Here is a 20435-nt window from a genome sequence, read left to right on the forward strand (position 1 = left end):
GCCTAAGTGTTAGACAATTTAACTTTTGACCTGATGATGGCGCTAGATAAAAAGTTAAGGGATCATGACAACAATTCATCCAGAAGGGAACATGAATGTCTGTACCAAATGGTATGGCATTGTATCCAATAGTTGCAAAAAGAAGGAATCACCAATGTCAGGGGTCTTCATCCTCTGGGGACCATGAATGTCTGTCCTAAATATTATAGCAATCCATCCAATGTGGAGATATTTCATTCTGCATCAAAGTGATACAACCGACATTGCTGTCCTTTTTTTTAGTTTTATAGCAGTGTAAAACAGTGGAAACAATCAGGCAATCCTGGACTTATAAAGACACCCCATTCCCAAATCCCTGAAACCTAAACATCTTGTTCAGCATTAGTAATTTACTAAAGTCAATGGCAACTAGGGATGTCCAGCTCCGATCACGTGATCGGAAATCGGGTCCGATCACGTGGTTTCAGACTCGATCGGAATCGGACGTTACCTCCCGATCAGGACTCGGATATATATGTATATATATTCTCATTATTTTTTAACACATCTATAGTTATGCGGTGGCACAGAGTTAGACCCTTTTGACTCTACACAGAAACAGCAACGCGTGCGGCATGACATCACTTTGTTGCAGAGACGCTATTGGTTAAATTCCAGCAAAGTAGAACACGGAAGCAGCTTTAAGCGGAAGGCGCGAGTATGTCTGCGGTCTGGAGGTATTATAAAGTTGATGACAACAACATTGCCATAGCAAACTGTGAGATATGTAACAGAAGTGCTCTGTTTGTTAACAGAGTTGTTGAATGTTAAAATAAGGTGAATTAAATAAAAAATAAGGAACATTCTGGATCTGTTTTTTCACTCTTCTTTATTCTTTTTTTTAATATATTATAGAAGTATCGGATCGGGACTCGGTATCGGTAGATACTCAAAATCAAATGACTCGGACTCGGACTACAGGGCAAAAAAACCTGATCGGGACATCCCTAATGGCAACTGCACTTGCTGTTTGATATTGCACACATTTCATCTATTGATTAAGACTGACTGCAGGGGAGTCCCAGGCATTTACACCTCTTTGACCATAACACGTCGATGTTATAAAGATATGGAGGCTCATGTTGGTCCAGATGTCTGTGATGGACAAGCAACATGCAACTGTTCCTGGTTCAAGTCCAGCTGGTGACTTCCGTCGCATGGCTTCCTATTCTGTCTCGCTGCTGTTCTCTATCAAAAAATGATCTTCAATACAGGCTAAATTCCATAAATAGCACAATATATATTTTTGTTTCTCCAAAAAATGCAGTAAAAGACAAAACATCACCGGCAAAGTTTTGACTCTGCTGGGGTGAAAACAAGCACATAGTAACTCGAAAATAAATTATAATAAACATTCATTATTTTAGGAAATTATGCATTATTCCTGCTAGACATTCATTAAGCTCTATCTCTGCTGAAAAAAATTATTAGAATGATCTAGCTTGCAGAAATAGTTGCATTCTGAATAAAGCTAGACAATGCCATTGTCAAACTGCTCACGTGTGCACTGAAACCATGCAAATATGTCTTGAAAGCTACTAAAATGACATTAATTGGACAGGACAAGATCAGCCCACGTCTTTGCCACTGATCAGATGGCCGTGACACAAGCATTTGAATTCAACCCTCTCTTAAACAAAAGTGACAGTCTTAAATAAATAAATTGGATTAGACAAAATATTTAAACACTGTTTCTCTCACAACCTGCGAGCATCCTGGGACTAACACAATGTGAATCTGACTGGAGGGCAAGATGAATCTTATCAGCTGCTTACATATTCTGGGCTCTGCCTCAGAGCCTTTATCAGTAATTACAATTTATCAAAATTTGAGCGCCAAGGAGCCGATGAAGATCACAGTAGGACTAGAGCATCTCTTTCGAAAAGATTTCACTCAGTTTAAACTCTGAAATGTGCAACAAAAAGGAAAGAATGTTTTATTTTCCACATGGTTCCACAATTTATTTGCATTTTTGTCCAGCTCTCCATGTACACACAATAGTAACACAAATTGCATGGCACTGTAAACAATGAGTGAACATACTTTTAGATTTTCTTGGATAAAACCCAAATTTGTCAGAAGTTGGCTGTGCTTGGTTTTATAATGGAAATGTGCCCAGCTAATTTAGTTGATTCTGTTATCTAGATATTATCAATATCTCACAACTGGATTTCACATTGACCTAACATTTACCAAATGTCCATTTGTTGGCCAAATATTAGTGTAGAAACACTGCCTGAAAGAAACAACTCTAAAATGTTTGGCAACGTGTAAAACAGAATCTTTGCAAGGCCACCCGGAGCACTTTCTGCAAAAATGGATCAAGCATGCTTACATACAATCAGCTGTGTAAATACAATTGTTACAACATGTAACAACTGTATTTGTACAACCACTACGATTATAGAGTTACTGGTAAAATACATTCAGAAGGAGGTCAGATAATACAAGACCAAGTCTTGTGTGTCTTCAGTTTGTGGAGGCAGAAAGAGAAACAGCGTAAACTCTGGTCAGTGCCAAAACCACCAAGTTTAAGGAACTTAATTCTCCACTGGGTCGTATGAATAATGCACTGAAGGATCCGTGACTAAATGATAGTAAATGTAAGCGTTTATGGTCCACTAAGATGCTTTACAAATGTAGACCTGTGGAGATGCATGAACCAGGAGCAAATCCACATTGAAATCAAATCCAGAAAGTGGGGATGGATCGGTCATACACTTAGGAAGGATCCGAGGAACATAGCAAGACAAGCTCTGGACTATAATCCCCAAGGCAAGAGGAAGCTAGGGAGACCTAAATCCAACTGGAGGCGGTCCACGCTTGATGAACTGACCAAGACGGGGACCTCCTGGCAAGAAGTAAAGACCTTAGCTCAGAGGAGAGTGAGGTGGAGATCCATGGTGGACGGCCTATGCTCCCAAGGGGGCCAAGAGGATTAAATGAAAAAAAAAAAAATGAAGATGCTTTAATAAGATTGTGGATGCCTTATACTGTAAGTGGAAATCTGAAACAATTCCAGGGCCGAATAAAAGAAAAGTCAGTGACACTTTCTATGAGGGCATCCACAGGGAACTATAAAGCATTTCAAATGCTTCATTACTACACATAATGCTTTCTTATGCACTGTATCAACAGTCATAAAACATTATAGATGTGATTTATAATGAATTATAAGTTCAAGTGTCTTATCGATGCTCTAGACTGATGGGGCTTAAAATACATTATGACTATTATCACCTATACATACCAACTATCAAATGTAGTTAGGACTCATAGTGTGCTATAATAGTCCATGCAGTGTCATAAGTTATCATTGTATGTGTTAAGTAAAGTAAAGTTCATATTGATGCGTCTATAGTAATGCATGCTTCATCATAACATTTCATTGTTGGTGGTAAGTAAAGTGTAATGCATTTGCATGCAGTGGTTATTATGTAAGACACCAAAATGTTAATAAACCATGCAGGGAAATTTCAAGTAAAATGTGTCTGTGTTAGGAATGCAACATTAAGTTATAAAACCTATATGATATATTCAAAGTAAGAAAAACACAAAATAGATTTTGTCAATTTGTTGATGTTGATTGTTTGTTAGAACACCCCAACTCACTGTTTTCATCCATAGTGAAAATAAAGCTTGACAAAATGTAAATGTAATCTTTTTCTTACTTTCAATATATCATGTAGGTTTTACAACTTAAGGTTCCCTTCCCAAAGCAGACAAATGTTATTTGTGATTCTCTGCATTTTGGCGACTTACATAACGACTTATGATGCAGCATAGATTATTTAAAAAAATGTAAATGCATTATAATTCACTATGCCCCCATGACACACTATAGATGTGGTCTTCATAGAAAGTGTTACCGAAAAGTCATTGTTTTTGTGCATGAGCTAGAGAAATAGAAATGAGAGATGACCTAATTAATTTGTGCTCACACATATTTGGTATTTGCTGTCATGTTTTGAGCCCTGTCTTTGTGGTCCAAAAACTGAAATAAAAGAGGAAGCAAAGAACACAACGCTGTCAATAACGTGTAGCGCGTCTTGCTCTGGCAAATGACTTTGTAAATGGATGTAATACATTGAAATAAATGGTGTAAACAAATGTATGACATCCTTGTGAAAAGTAAAGCATTTTTGCTCTAAAAATACACTGTGTGTGATACTGTTGATAATTCACCATCTCCATTCTTGTATTTGTTTTGGTGATCAGTGCTTTCTTGCTTGCATGATTTGATGAAAAAGTGTGTGTGAGGTATGATCTTCATCATGCTGGCATTTGATAATTAGCATTAAAAGGTCTGTGTGTGTTGTTTGCTGTTAATTCTTGACCATGTTGACCAACAACACAGTCTGCCATGTGTCAGGAACAAAAAAAATCCACAATTTCGAGAAGTCTTATGAGAATCAGGGAGGAGAAAAATTACTGCATCATTGTTTTGTTAAATTCAAGGCAAGCCTGCTTTTGGTCTCCACATATACACAACATATGGCATCATCAACAAAACACAATCTGACAGCAACAACTTGCATTACAATTAAAACACTAGAAAAGTCATTTGAAAGGAAAAACAAACAAAAGTGAATCAGCACTAATGTAGTGCATAGAGCATCTTGTTTATTCTCAGAAATTCAAAAAAAGGCTGTTAAGCCAAAAGGCGTGTGACATTTTCTTTTTACAAAGATCCAGCACTGGAAAGACAAAGTCAAATGCCAAATGTTCTGTTGTTCCGTTTTTGAATGATATGAGTGACTGCTGACTCAAGATGTTTTGTCTCCCTCACCACACAAATACGAGACAAATAATCAGGTGGTCCCTCTGATTCTTAACACAATAAAACTCAAAAATCCATTTAGTCTTTGCCTTTTAGGAGTCCTCGTGACTTGTGGGTTGCAAACAGTGCTTCAACTGTGCGTTCACATTGCAAGCAGTTAAAAAAAGAAACTAGAGGTCCATTTATTTCCTGTCTAGAGACCTTTTATCTCATTTCCACCATATTTGGCTTTTGTTCCTCTTCCTAACGGAGGAAAGTTGACTGAAGCCATAATTATGGGCTACATTGCCCTTCAGCAGCAAATCAGGTGCGATCGTCACTATCTGTCCGCTGCATTTTTGCAATACAATTGGCACTACAGCAAATAGTCACCCAAGCTCAAACTGGCCAACAATCAGTGGTATGTGATGGACGTGCTTGCTAACAATCTGAACGCAGTCAGGAGTCTGTCCGAGGCTGAGCGCGTCCTTTCGAGGTATAGCAGCCTGGTTACATGTCCATGTCACCATCGTAGGCCAGGGTCAAGGGCTTCTGCGGTGGAGGAGACGTCTTAGTGGTTTTGGATGGCTTACTGAAATAAATAGACAAAAAAAAGTGTATCTGATTTAGCAGCAACCCAACTTGTTTTCATTCTTAACAAATAATTCCATTATCTGAAAGCAGCTGCACACAGCAGACAAAATACTGTCAGGAATATAACTCTTGATAGGGTTTTTTTTCTCAAAGAAAAGCAGATGATTAGGAATTAGCTTTGCTTCTCCGTGTGTTCTCACCTACAATGTGTGTAGCCTACAATAGCGCTTTTGTTCTTAAAATGTGAGGAATCTGTTAAGAAAGCAATATAGTACATACCAGACCAGGAATGATAATGCAATAACGAAGAGTATTAAGATGAATCCAACGGCAGTCACGGCGTAAACCCACAGCTTTACTCTTCCATCTGTGCAATCAAAAAGGAGTTTTAATACAAAGTTTTGAATATATTTACATCTACATCTTTTATCTGGTGATCTTTAGAACTTTTTTTCTCGCATTTTAGAATAAAGAAGTGGGTCTATGTTTCCAACATACTGCAGAGGAGCAACTAGAATTTCTTGACATTTGTATGGTCCACTAAGCTTTTTTTATTTATTTTTTACAGCATTTAATGATGAAGCATTGATCTACAATGGATTCCACCCCCAGCCCAGTGATTCTAGAGCTACAAAGGCAGGTTCAAAGGAATGATCTCAGGCACATTGGTCGAGCTGTAAAGATTATTTCCATTTCAGTACCTGGACCAACAGGTCGTAATGTCCACTCGCTGAAGAGGTCCTGGGCCTGAGACGGCCCTGGTTTTAATCTTCCAGAATTGGTTTTCACATCAGCTTTCTTGTTGTTATCCACCCCCGGGGTTCTGGTGCAGTAGTCCAAAAAGCCATGTGTGGTCATCACCTCAGTGTAACCCTTCTCACACCCACACACTCCGCTCTGCATTGGACGGAGAACATCACTTACAGTCAACACAAGACGACTGCGATCGTTACTTTCCCATTAATGCAAAACACTGCTGACAAACCACTCTGCCATGTATAGGGACTACTCTGCTTTACTCGACTCTCTTAAAACAATTTCTGCTAGTAACGCAGGTTGATTTATCCAAATCCCGACATTATCACTGTGCTCCTCAGGGGGTAGATTACACCAGCACTTCCAAGATTTAAACACTGATGAAATTAAGCCCCAGCCAGGCAAAAACACACACACACACACACACACACACACACACACACACACACACACACACACACACACACACACACACACACACACACACACACACACACACACAGGAACCAAATGCAATACACCGGATCACAGCATTGTGGACTCTACTTAAGTTAAGATATTTCATCTGCGTTAAGCATTTAAAATTCTATTAAATAAAATCACATATCAAATGCTTCCTAAATGCATCAGTTACACTGTTTTGCATTTCTTAAGTGCAGTTACGTGAAGGGTACTCTAAGGGGCAGTAAAACGTCAAGTTTAGGCTATTCTATGTCATTTTCATAGCTGCTTGTGTGCAATTTCCCCCCAATCTATGTGTAGTCTAACTGAGACTGAGCCCACACTCATTGGTATTAATGTAATTATGCTTTAAATGCCTGTTCTTGACAATTAGAAATGACATCTGTCAAAATCCATTAAACTCATTACCTAGAACGTGGTAGCAGGTGGAAGCAGCGAAAAACACAGTGAGAATTACACAGATCACCGCTGCCTGATCAAAGTACAATGATCTTACCGGTGTGCAGTGAGAGAAGGGTTTAGTGCACGCGGGATGGCAGTGTCTGACTGTGGTCGGCCTTTTCTGCGGGAAACACCCCCCTGGAGGAAGAGACGACAGGTTCTTATTTCTGTTCCTTTAGCCATTGATCACTAAATTAATGTACTGTCACACCTGATTAATGGGCTCAGTTGCCTATCAAGGTCCTTGATCAATCTGTGAACATTTTAATTCCAACATGGAAAATTGAATGTCAAAATATCAAAGAGTAATGCCTTCGGCTCTTGCCTTCTCTGCAGAAGGAGGTTATTCCTCCTGGGCTCATATTTGCCAGAAACACTTCCTTACAGCGATAAGATCACATTCACCCACTATTTACGGCACATCAAGCTCGCCGAAAGCTTTCGTTCCCACAGTGCTATTACCTTTGTTCTCTTTCTCTACGCCTGCTTTTCTTCCCACAAACACAAATGCATGATTATATTTATATGGATTGAAAGCCTCCCAGCTCAGAGCCTGGCTTATTGATTACTTATGTTAAGAGGGAGGGGAGAAATCAATGGTGGCTGCACTGAGTATAGGCAGATCAAATAAGGTGTTAAATTCAACTAGAACACTATGCTAAAATTATTCTTTGTGTGTGTGTGTGTGTGTGTGTGCATGCGTGAGTGTTAGAGATAGAAAGTACAGAGTGCATAACCCATATAAAGTGTAATGCTATTGTAAACTGAGATTAACTACTGCAAATACATCACATCCGTTTTTGTAACCTACCTTCTCACTTGTTTTCAAACGTTTCAATTATCTCCTGAACCAACAAGGAAATCCATTCTAAACCACCTGCTACAACCACCTCTGCCAAAATTACCAGTGTGACAGCTTTCTCAAACGAATTAAAGAAAATTCACTTACTGTCATGGCAATGCTTACAAATTCCTTTTTGAGCAATCAAACAATCTGATATTGTAGCACATATTCATATGATCCAGACTGAAATTAAAAAAATGTGACCCCATGCAGCTTTTTGCTGCATGAACAGATTCAGTTCAGTGCAGGGGGACAAACACAGAACTGCCAGATATACAGTACATAGATATTCATATTTCTATAAGAATGTGTGTTCTTATGAGCTTCTGCACAACGCCACAAGTGTCACCTGTGACATTGACACCATCTGAGCGCTGACACCACACTGCTCTCTCATTGTTGCTCCATCCTCCAGTCCTCCACTGGTAACTGTGGCATTTCCCCCCTGTAGCAATGGCAGAGAGGAAGAGACGATGCTCATTAGCAGTTTGTATTGGGCATCCAGGCCTGTCGTCAGGCTCCCATGGACATTACTAACCCCCACTTCATATTATAAAGTAAGATATTTATGTATTATGTTTGTAGTGAAAGGAAAAGGGCACAAAAAGCAGTGAGCTACAAGACGGAGGCATATTTGGAGGAAATGAGATGGTAGAAATTGGTTGGAAATGAAAAACACCTCTTATCTTCTAAAAGGAAGGCTCTTATTTACCTGGGGGGAAGACTGATTTGAAGAGAAGAACAGCCAAAGACACCTGAGCCTGATTTTATGTATTAAAAAAAATATAGCCACACATGCAGTGTTGAATTGTATGGCAAGATTACAAATAGAACAAACACAGCAGGAAAGGCCTTTCAACACAGTATCTTTTAGATGAAAGTCATACATTTAGCTACACAGGTGTGCAGTATTATAATGTATGCCAACATGACAATTACCATTATACATGCATCTTTACAAGAAGCTAATTAATGAGGGAAAAATGGTGTTGGCCTAAATAGGTGCAGCAATCAAAAATAGTACAATGAATGAAACAAACACAAAATGGATGTTAAAAATTAAAACTGCAGTAGAGATTCAAAAACAATAAATACATACAGTACTTCCCTGTGTAATACACTCATCCCTCTTGGGTCAGTTAGTTATTAGATTCCTCTATCTTTCATCAAAATTGGATAGGTGGTGTAGCACCCATGACCTTACTACTGTATGTTCAAATACTGACACTTTAATGGTAGCCTTTTAACCGTTTATAATTTTTAAGTGCTAACCTGTGACACAGCTTCAATGATGACTTTGCATTACAATCACTGTCATTTACAGCAGGGCTGGCTATTTAAAAAACACTTCACCTTTTACCTCAGTACAGACAGGTGTATAGTTATTGAAACCAAAAGAAAGAGCTGTTAAGAGCTGTGGCAGTGTGTGGGTTGATGAGTGTTATGTCAAGGTGCAAATACTCCCATTATGAATTTCCAAGGTAATAGTGCCCCATTGCCATTGATTGTAAAAACAATGGAAGTAGCAGAGGTGATGTTACCCATTGGTTTGTGGACCGCCGTTTTAAAGCCTTTGAGTTTGGCAATTTGGCCGTCTCCGGACGTGACGATTTTTGGACAAGAGGGTTGAGCTGGTGAGGATGACTAAAGAGTGAAAGCTACAGATTTTTCTATCGGCGGATGCAAGTCACTGGGCGGAGTTTTGCCAGCAAGTAAAAAAGGACCTCCGGGTACTGGTGCCTTTTATCTGCATGTACAACAGTACACAGAAAACTGGCAAACTTACCCTTAAGTTACCAGCTAACGCTAGCTAGCTAGCTTGGTTGGCAGGGTGCTACCGAACGCAGAACAAGACATTTTTAGGCGACCAAAATGCACCTGAACAATCCCGGAAATGAAACATCATCGATATAGAGAAAGGTCAACGGGATGGAATAGAAATTCTTCTGTGGCCCTCATTAGTAAAATTCAAGTATATTGAACGTTTATTCGGAGACAATTTCCACTTCATTGATCCATCTAAGGGATCTGAGGCTTTCGTATTTAAATATCCAAAGCTTCTCCCCTAATTGGTTGTCCATTTATAGAGAGAATAAAGGCCAACATAAAACCAATTAAAACCTTGTTTTTGCTGACCTCCAGTGGTTGGGGTTCTCCCCCATAGCTGCAGTGATGTAGAAGTGTACTCGGGGCGTGTCCAGTACACAGCTGGGTGTGGTAACAGGTGTAAAAGCCTTGAAAGTTCAACCAGAAAAGGGTTGGTGAAACAATGCGTTTCACCTTGGTGTTGAGTTACCTTTTGAACCTTATTAACAGATAGATTTTTCGGTCTACTTAGGGTCAGTTAACTAACATGTTTGGAAACAATTTCTAATTTACACATCAAGCACACACAAAGCCGCATTAACATTAATTTGTACTTTCTTTTCACTCTCCTTTTAGCTGTTTTTGGACACCCCAAACTCCTGAGGGAAATACATTCAGCAGGTAGTCATTCGCTTTGTATGTCTGCTGTTGGTGCTGAGCAAGTAGCGTATAGTGGGTTCTTAAGAGCTTTCCAATAAAGTTGTGTTAAGATGACTCTCATCACAATATATTACAATATATAAGGTTTTCCGACATACAGTATGTATATACATGGTTTCCTCAGTACCTTTACAGGGCTGGGTCTCAAAGACTTGATGTGGGCAGCTGCCCTGGTTCTCCATGACCTGAATGATCACAGCTCGAGAGCGAGCTTGGCGACCGGTGGTTTCAAAACTCCGCCCCTCCAGGCAGGTCAGCTGGCAAGAGCTCCAAGACGACCACACAGTCAAATGGCAGTCTCCTGAGGGCAGAAAGAGACAGAAAAACATCACTGATAGGCACAACTTCATCAATAACACTTTCCTTTCTGATACTTGAGGGTGGTTTATATTCAGCTTGCCAACACTATTTCAGGGAACATTTTATTGGCTCCCCTGCTAGCTCAATGAACATTTAAAAGAAATCCGAAACCACTTCAGCACACATCTGCAGCTGATAATGCACCAAATGCATAAAAACAAATTACTCAGACAGCCCAATGGGTATTCAGAAGTAATAGACCAACCAGAGTTATAAATTATACAATACAAGCTATAACTGTGAGTCCAACTGTATAGGCAACAACCAATACTGAAACGTGTCTCTGAGGAGAAACAAAACATATTTGATTTGGGAAATGTTTAAGTGGATAATGGTTGATGTATTGTGTGAGTTTACAAATAATACGCCAACACTTGCTTCCTTGAAGATCAAGCATTCATTTCTATGTAATCTTAACTTTGATAGGGTCAGCTTGTAGTGATAATATCACCCTCCGCCACAGCTCCTTAGTCAGAAGAACCCTCTGATTCTCTGCCCTGAACGCTCATTATTGACTGTCTGTGTGCATTCATTATCTTTCATCTTTATACAGATCCACTCCATCAGCCCTTCTCTCATGCTGCTATGCCTGTGGAAACATGCTGTGGCTAAAGCTGCAGGATGCAGCAACACACATACACACATACACACATACTGTACATCACATACATGTTGATAACCCCTCCCCTGGCCCCCACACTGCGCCTGCCACCTTCACACCAACAGACACACGGACACAAATACACACACATCTGCTCCAGCCATTAAACACTTCTGATCCTGAGCCAAGGCTCGCAGCAAAGGCGGGATGAGTGATGAATCAAGGCGAGGATCAGAGGAGAACGAGAGACAGATGAGCAAAAGCAAGCACTGCAAGACGGCGTCTCTTCATAGCAAAAGCTTCCAAGAGCCTCGCCTGGCCAGAGCCATGACAAAGGAGATCAGAGATGTCTTTTTGATCAGATGATAACGATTGTGTTTCTCTTTGAAAAAGGACAAAAAAATCTGATACAATATGTTATTTATGTAGCTGGCTTGAACGCCAACTTAGTGTGCCTAAAGAACCATAAAGCTTCATTATAGATTTTTTTAGTGTGGAAAGCCAGACAAGTGACAAGTGAAGCAGGTCATCGCTGCCAGCTAGCCAGCAGCTCCCTTGCTTATGGCAAACGCTACATTCACACTGAGGCCCAGAAATGGATAATAAAAAAAACACCAGTCGGCATCATGGGATGTCAGTCAACTACGATCTGCTGGCTTCTTGTTGCTGTGGTGATTTTTATAATGATAAGATAGACCAAATACAATTGAAAAACCATGGCAATGCTATGGGTCTCTAATTTCCTTGTCAAAATTATTAATTAAAAGCACTGTATGACAGAAGACTGTGTTTTTAGGTTACATTTTCTTTTTGTCTATACGTTCTTAATTTTGATATGCTGGAGCCAGTAAAGTGGAAGATCCTCATCAAGCCTGAATTAGGCATTACATGGTTCATTGTCTACAATGGAGGAGACTGTGGCTGCAGCTGTACAGTGCTGTACTGCTAGATAGATTTAAGCACAGGGACATGCAGGACCATTCATTCACATTTTATGTGCAATCTCTGTGTAATTAGCAGCTGATTTACTTAGTAATTATTGACCAGGACAGAGGACCCTAGGAAATTATGCAGTTTAGTGGAGTAATTTGTCTAAGATCGAAACACCTGTGACAGGCAAACCAAGTCCCCATTAAATAACATATGTTACTATAAATTTTAAGACACTAAAATAAAGCTGAATAAAGCCACGAGGCACAAATACAATGTTGATGGCAGAGAAATATCATACGTTGCTGCAGGGATATTTTAAGATATTATAGTGATGTTATAAATTACATAAAGACATGTATGTATTAGGGGTGTGCAAAAAAATCGATTCACATTTGTATTGCAATTCAAGCTCTACCGATTCAAAATCGATTCATAGAATTCCAAAAATGTATTCATATTTCATAATGATATATATATATATATATATATATATTTTTTTTTATATATTGTATGTCTACTGCAATCACATGGGAAAAGTAACTACATTTACATATTGTGAATCGTTTTTTTTAATCGAGAATCGTTTTTGAATCGAAAATCGATTTTGAATCGAATCTTGAGCCTAAAAATCGATATCGAATCGAATTGTGACATTTTCTGAATCATGCACCCCTAGTATGTATGTATGTATGTATGTATGTATGTATGTATGTCTGTATGTATGTATGTATGTATGTATGTTGAGCTGACACTGGAATATTATACAGGGCATAATGCTAAAGTAAGTGATCTACTGTAGTACTTTAAATTCTGTGTCAGTACTTCTTAGTGTTTTCCACCCACACACTGCCTTAATGATTTCATGCAGTTTTGCTAAATGATATGCTTTAACACATCTCCTGTAGCTTTTATAACACAGACATATAATGGGCATAATCAACAGCCAATCAGTTTAGGCTGGTTGTCATTGTCTAATTAAATTAAAAAAAAGTTTATATTTATTTGATGGCATATGAGACAAATCTTCTTATTTTTAAGATGATGGGACATTTGTTTCCCTTTAGATTTTGATTCAGGAACTTGAAGTAAACATGATTTGCTTTGCTTCTGGAGCCTGTTGGATCTTAGTTCCTTTTACAGGTGTCAAATAAAGTAGTGTAAAATTGTGATGAGGTTCATGACTTCAGTAGCTTCAGATTTGGCTTCTAGAGGGACAACATACAGTCCATCATTTTCATGTTGCCCCACCAGTTAGCACAGGATGATTTTTCACTCTTTATGTATTTCTGGGTTGTTACATTATGTGGTGTAAGAAATCATTAGCGTTAAGTACTTCATTGTAAAACCTGTCTCACTTTTAGTTACTCAATATTGACTTTTGTAGCATTGACGCTCTTAGGAACTGTATTAACAAAACATGATCTTTCTTCTATCCAAGTCGACATTGTGTTTTTTCCCCCCCCACACGTTGTTAATGCAAGTGTTTGACCAGATAATGTAGGGCTAAAAGGGTCATTAGTTAATGTATGACTTTTATTGATTTTGCAATAATTATTTAGCAGCTGAAAATGTCAACCAATTGGGAGAGGGGACAGTGTATTGGCAGATTCACGCAAATTCAAAAACAAGATTATTGATTATGAAGTAACCCAGGTCAAATAATGAATGGCGTTGTGAATCCAAAATGATGACGGTAATAAATAATTCATGCTATTGTGTAGTTTTGCTCTATTTAAGCTGATTAGGAAATAATAATGTACTGTATTTTTCATGCAATTACATCAATAATAACACCACATACATCGATACATTTGATGTTAATCCAGTATATTTGAGCTTTACCTGGGCAGGGGACGAAGCAGGGCTGCTCCATCTCCTGTTGGATATGCTGCCTCAGTTTGTCTCCACAAAGTTCCTCGTCCACTGGCTGCGGAGGAGACTCAGGCCAGTTGCCCCTATTGACGACACATGACAGGCTCCTTCTCCGAAGCCCCTCACCACACTCTGCACCCTGCACATACAAATGTGATCTTTGTAAGATTTACCAACAGATGTTTCCTCACCATCATTTTTCTACAGAAGTTCTATTTGACTTGTTTGGATATGAGGTACATTTTGCAAAGAAATGCTGTGATCTACTGTAGTACTTTCAATTCTGTGTCAGTACTTCTTAGTGTTTTCATGCAGTTGAGTCACCAGTCCAACAATACGGACTGGTGACTCAAAATAATGAGAAAGAGAGTTGTGTGTTGCTCCTCTGTAACTTCAGAAATACTAATAACTGGTTCACACTGGACTCTAATAGGAATATCTACTATATAACTTAATGGAGCTATTTTTTTTCCAATCTTTGTGAAAATATCACACATATTTTGTCTGCCATCCTTGGGATGTTGAGGAGAACATACCATTTTCTGGGTTGTAACACTTATCTGCTTAACTTAACTTTCACATTTTAAGAGGTTTAAGGTGCCCTGTGGAATTTCACGTCAACAAAGTTTGTGCTTACATTCAGTGGTACTCACCAAGACACATTGTGTGTATTTTTGAAGTCTAACAATGTGTTGAATGCATTTCCTTCTTTGAAAATGTTTAAAACTAGCTTTGTTTACATTCATGTTTACTTGACCGCAGTCTTCTTTTTCCCCCCGCATTTATTTGTGTTACTGCCACCTGTAAGTCAGTGAAATAGTGTAAAACAATTGGCTGAAATGCGTACAAGGTTCCATCCAAAACATTACTCCATAGTGCTACTAGTGGTCAAAAACTCCACAGGGTACCTTTACGAAATGTGGCAGTTCAGTGTGATGACATTCCAAACTGCAAATATTTAAAACAACTGAGTCAGAGCAAAACTGACGATTAACAAAACCCAAAACTTTTTTGTTTGTTTTTTGCAGTGGGCACTGGGCACCCTTGGTAAGTACATGATGACTTTATATGCTTTATATGGAGGAAGAACATTGTAACCTCCAAACAACCATTTACAGTGCATGCCATACCTCGACAGTGCATGGGGACCAGTCACTCAGCATCCATGTATAGCAAGGCCTTATGGGACATGGCTTGATCTGGGTGAGCTGGTTGGGACAGGGCTGACCTTCCTCATTAGCATCCTGCAGAATTCTCCGGGTGCGCAGAAACTGACCTGCAGAACATCGAGGCCGACACACCGTTGGGAAGAACAAATAGAGCACAGGAGGCCCAAGTACATTTGACAACTGTATGTATAGAGCTCTCATGTTCCAGCTGAATGCTCTTTTTGCCTTTATGAATCTCATGCATAGTGACATTCAGGGCCAACAAAAATGAAAAACTCTGTGAATAAAGAACAAAAACACTATAGGATTCATGGGATACAGCTACATGTGAGTCAGGGTGAGATAAATAAATGCAACCTAAGGCACACTTAAACTACAGTTAAAAAACGAGTGGCTGAAATGAATGATGATATGAATGATGATCCTGCGCCTTCTCTTTAGAAAGTTTTTCATCGTGACAGAGAGGAATAAGCACCATACATCTGCGTCCCCGTGCCACTTTATAATCAGATCTAATACTTTCCTACTCAAGTGTTTTGTTCAAGTGAGCCATTAAGAATGGCTGGAAGGGAAAGTTTGGGAAATGGCAACAGTAAAAAAAAGGATTGGCCACAGAGAGGGTTTGCTATGCTGTAACAGCTCAGTGTCTGGGTCCTATGAGGTTCGGTAAAGGCATGGCCTCCATCAGCCATCCAGACAGAAGCTGTGCGTTTGTGTTATGCCAGGGGAGATGCTGAGCTCTGTGTGCCCCAGGCAGACACAGCAAAAGGACGTTCAGCTCCGCCATTTCAAAAATCAAACCAAAACATTAGCGCTCCCATGGCATCCTGACAGAACAAGATCCTTGCGTCGTCTGACACAGATACGATGCAAAACCCCCATCAAGGCTGACAGATGTGTTTCCCAATGTGTGATGAATGAACAGAGAGTGGCAGGAACAGAGTAACAGCAACATTGACAGAGCAGAGAGACACAGAGTGTGTAAGTGTGAGCTTATTGGAATGAAAACGACAACTTAAAATTAAAAGATACTGTTGTGTCTGGCTAATTAAGAGAATAACAAGTTTTCTCTCTAGGGGCCCAAGAAACAATGTATGCATCCAGGTTAAATCATTAACTTTTGTATATTGCATGAGGTTATAACATGGCTTTCTCAAAGTGATAACGAGCATGCCACAGGTTTGTGATTACTAATTGCATTTTTGAAATCACGTAGACGAAGGGTATATATTTTATTTAGGAACACTGAATCATTTATGACGTCCATAAAGGTGAGCTGTATAAAATTTAGTTTAAATGAACTTGCTGTTCTTATAATCTGACCTCATAAAGCAAAGTTGCCCATGTTAATTAAGAAAAATGGGCTTCATACAGAATGATAAGTGGGAATATTAATGTATACATTAATGAAAAAAAAAAAAACTCAGCACACTGTTTCTCTGTATAATAAGGCTTTGAATTACACATACTCTTAAATATTTTAAAACATTTAAATGTATTCATGCACAATTCAACATCTTGGTGAATCCCTGAGTAGAAGAAATAATGAGGCGCTGCACATGTGGCTGACTCTGTGTCTGTTTATCAGGTTGGTGTTCCCATTGGTTTGAGTTAAGTTTGTTTGCATATTTGTTTACCTTGGTTACCACAGGTGTGCGAACATTCCGCCCACGGTGACCATTCAGAGAGCATACAGCTGACAGGACAGTCAACCATGCAGCTCTCTGACAGCCAGTACTTGTTGATCAGCCCAAACTGTAGAAAACAAGAGCAGAGCTATGAGGAGGGCTAGCTAATTATTTCCACTAACAAGAAAAAGGAAGCGCCCAAATTTCCATATTTTAAATAGGCTGCAGTTCATTTAAGGACAGTAGAGATGTCCTGCTTCAAATGTTATTGAGCTACATTCCTTAAAGTTTTATTGAGGGAATTGTTAATGTACATTATACTCAACACGGTCTCATGGCAGTTCGTGAAATTGTCACGTTATTTTTAATCTATTGATTCGTGTACACGGACACGTTCATCTAGTTTTTTTCGTGGTGGTCAGCACGAAATGGGAAGCATCAAGAACGGGAAAGGAAACATCACACGCGGGAGACAGCTGCGGTCTCTGGGGGACGCACGACAACAACAGGACGGTTGTGTTTAGGAAAAGAAGAACGGGGAAAGGAACCGTCACACGTGGGAGACAGACGCGGTCTCTTGGGGAAGCGCGACAACAACGGGACGGTTGTGTTTAGGAAAAGAACAACGGGGAAATTAATCGTCACAAGCGGGACACAATCCCCAGTCTCCGGGGTGAATGTCCTGTGTTGTTTGACCCATCCACCACCCAAACCAACCTCACTGCACGGATTTCCGGCTTTTCATACTACTTGCTACCATAGTCGTGCTGTGATCACGAAAGATGCTTCCCATCGAACTACATTAGTTTAAAATTTGTGCTCACCACCACGGAAAAAACAACATAAACGTGTCCATGTACACGAATCAATAGATTAAATAACGTGACCATTTAACGAACTGTTATACTTAACACAGAGGCAACAGCATCACAGCCATCACCCCCATAAAACTCCCTTCACTCAATAGTGTAATATGATTCTAGATATAACAGACTTAACTGCAGGTTGTGCAACAAGACTGATATCCAGTTTGCAACCCACCACTGTTATTGAATTTACAGTAACTTGTAGCATCTTCAACACCACCATCTATCTTTGCACAATTAAGTCAAAGCAATGAAATGAAGTTGTATTTGGCTTGGTGACAAACTGCTGAGTGAGACATAAAGGTGTTAGGAGATTAGACACAACCTTTTCACTAAAACAAATAGGACAACTGGGCTTTCAATAATGTATAAGCCATTGGGAACAGAAGAGGAAGTGGAGTGATGCAGCATTAATCAATACCTCATACTCCCCTAACAATTTTGAAGCACAATATTCCAACGTTCTCTGTAATTTGGCACACTTCACTTCCTATTCGCTCATCCCCATCTGCATTGGTTAAAATTTCCAAATAAATGGTTTATGAAACAAATAAACATTAGACTTCTAAAATGCCTGCTCATATCTCCCTATGCATAGTGACAAAATATTTACACAATAACTGTATGACTGTCAAACATGATTTTTCTTTAACTATAACTGTACAGTCATAATTTTAAACTGCGGTGTGTCATTATGAACTTATGGTCTGACTACGCTGTAATTACCTGCTCGCACTTCTGCAACTCCACAATCTTGCCATCACTGCGAATACAGTCCACGAGACGCAGCCGTGAACCGTGACCACAGATGGCATTTTCACTCAGCTGGCATGTACTCCAGTCTGCAATACAGACAGACAGACAGACAGACAGACAGACAGACACACACACACACACACACACACACACACACACACACACACACACACACACACACACACACACACACACACACACATTACATTGTATTTAGCTGACGCTTTTATCCAAAGCGCCTTCCAATAAGTGCATTCAACCATGAAGTTCCAAACTCAGAACAGCAAGAATCACATAGAAGAAGTACAATAGCTTCAAATAGGCCAAAATACAAAGTGCCATATGTAAGTGCAACATGTAAGTCCAATAAGAAGAAGAGACGTGTTTTTAGCCTGCGGGGGAAGATGTGTAGACTTTCAGTTCTCCTGACGTCAATGGGGAGCTCGCTCCACCATTTAGGAGCCAGCACAGAAAACAGTTGGGATTTGGTTGAGTGATTAGGTGTCCCTTGCAGTGAGGGAGCAACAAGCAGATTGGCCGATGCAGAGCGAAGTGGACGGGATATCCGGGATACCCCTACATTAGTCTCACTAGTTTGTCTCAGCTCATTTATTCTAGCTCGGACCTGATGTGCAGATCGTCCTACCTGACACAGTGTACTGGTAGGAAAAGCAGGTGCTGTTGAGGACGCAGGGCTCTGACTGGACTAGCTCTGGGCAGGTCGAGTTTTCTGAGGCTGGGAGGCGGAGGATGTGTCTGCTTCTGTTCCTTGCTGTTCCTTGGTCACATTGCTGCACAACAATGACAGCATCAACAAAAAACATGTCATTGTCAAGCATGCAGGTTTATTTTCAGAGATGAGGGGGATGGGATGTAGCAGATTGGATTCAAGGGGTCCTTCAGCTAGCCAAAGAAACTGAAATTAAAATTCGAGCTGCAGTTGTTGCTCTTACAAAATCAATTTCTTGTTTTTGAAAACGGTCTATTTATGATATAAAAGTGCTGTAATCATTGTCTCTTCATGACCCACTTGAACCATTTAAATTACCACACATAAATAAAAAATATCAATTAAGTGATATCAAAACTTGAATGTTACATATTTAGGAAAACCATTGCAATTTGTAAATTAGGCCTTTACTTTCCACCCTGTCCAAGCACACTTTAAGCCTATTCTGGCAGGAAAGAACTAAAGGGAATTACAAGCCACCTAAAATCTGTATAGCAACATTTATGCTAAATCCAACTTGGAAAAATAAATATGAAGACCCAAGCCTCATTATGCCTCTTTTGCCTGCGAAACCTCATCACCCTAACCCTTTTTACATAATTATGTTTTACATGTAATGTAAAATTAGTCTCTGGCGGCAAGTTCCACTGTGATAACCTGGTGTAATTGGCCAACAACCCGGAAGTGGTGTTTTAAATCCAGTCTTACTGTGTGTCATGGTGGGCATGGAACGATAAATTAAGCAATCTAGCTCTCTAGAATTATTTTAAATAACTTACTCATCAATAATGTTTTTTCCACCTTTATCAACCCATTTCTGCTCTTGAAAATACAAAAATGCTTTGGATAAAAGCGTCAGCTAAATGACATGTAATAATAATGTAAAAAAAGAAGTATTTTTTTCTTTTAAAATGACACATTATCTATACAACTATGATGTATTATCTTATACTTATGATATAGCATATACTGTATAATAATTATGACAAAGTATCCTAGATTTATGTACTGAAGCTCCAGTCAACTAGCCTAGAAATCTAGACGCACCCTAGCGGCAGCAAATGTAATTTGCAGCCAGGGTCAGTCTAGCGACTCTCTA

General features: G+C 39.5%; 1 protein-coding gene across 2 annotated transcripts in view; it reads right to left on the minus strand.

The window, feature by feature from the left end:
• Positions 1-1973: 1973 nt before the first annotated feature.
• The window catches only part of thsd7ba (thrombospondin, type I, domain containing 7Ba), a 137960-nt gene continuing 119498 nt past the window's right edge, over positions 1974-20435 (minus strand). For both annotated transcript variants that reach the window (XM_031281754.2, XM_031281753.2), the window contains 11 exons: positions 19253-19397; positions 18577-18692; positions 16994-17111; positions 15318-15463; positions 14158-14326; positions 10549-10722; positions 8245-8340; positions 7107-7189; positions 6094-6289; positions 5672-5759; positions 1974-5390 (listed from right to left, as the gene is read on the minus strand). In XM_031281754.2, coding sequence (XP_031137614.1) covers positions 5309-5390; positions 5672-5759; positions 6094-6289; positions 7107-7189; positions 8245-8340; positions 10549-10722; positions 14158-14326; positions 15318-15463; positions 16994-17111; positions 18577-18692; positions 19253-19397 — 1413 coding nt within the window. In that variant the 3' untranslated portion in view covers positions 1974-5308. The remainder of the gene's footprint in view (positions 5391-5671; positions 5760-6093; positions 6290-7106; positions 7190-8244; positions 8341-10548; positions 10723-14157; positions 14327-15317; positions 15464-16993; positions 17112-18576; positions 18693-19252; positions 19398-20435) is intronic.

Source organism: Sander lucioperca, chromosome 8 (genome assembly GCF_008315115.2).
Source record: "Sander lucioperca isolate FBNREF2018 chromosome 8, SLUC_FBN_1.2, whole genome shotgun sequence".
NCBI classification, from domain to species: Eukaryota; Metazoa; Chordata; class Actinopteri; order Perciformes; family Percidae; genus Sander; species Sander lucioperca.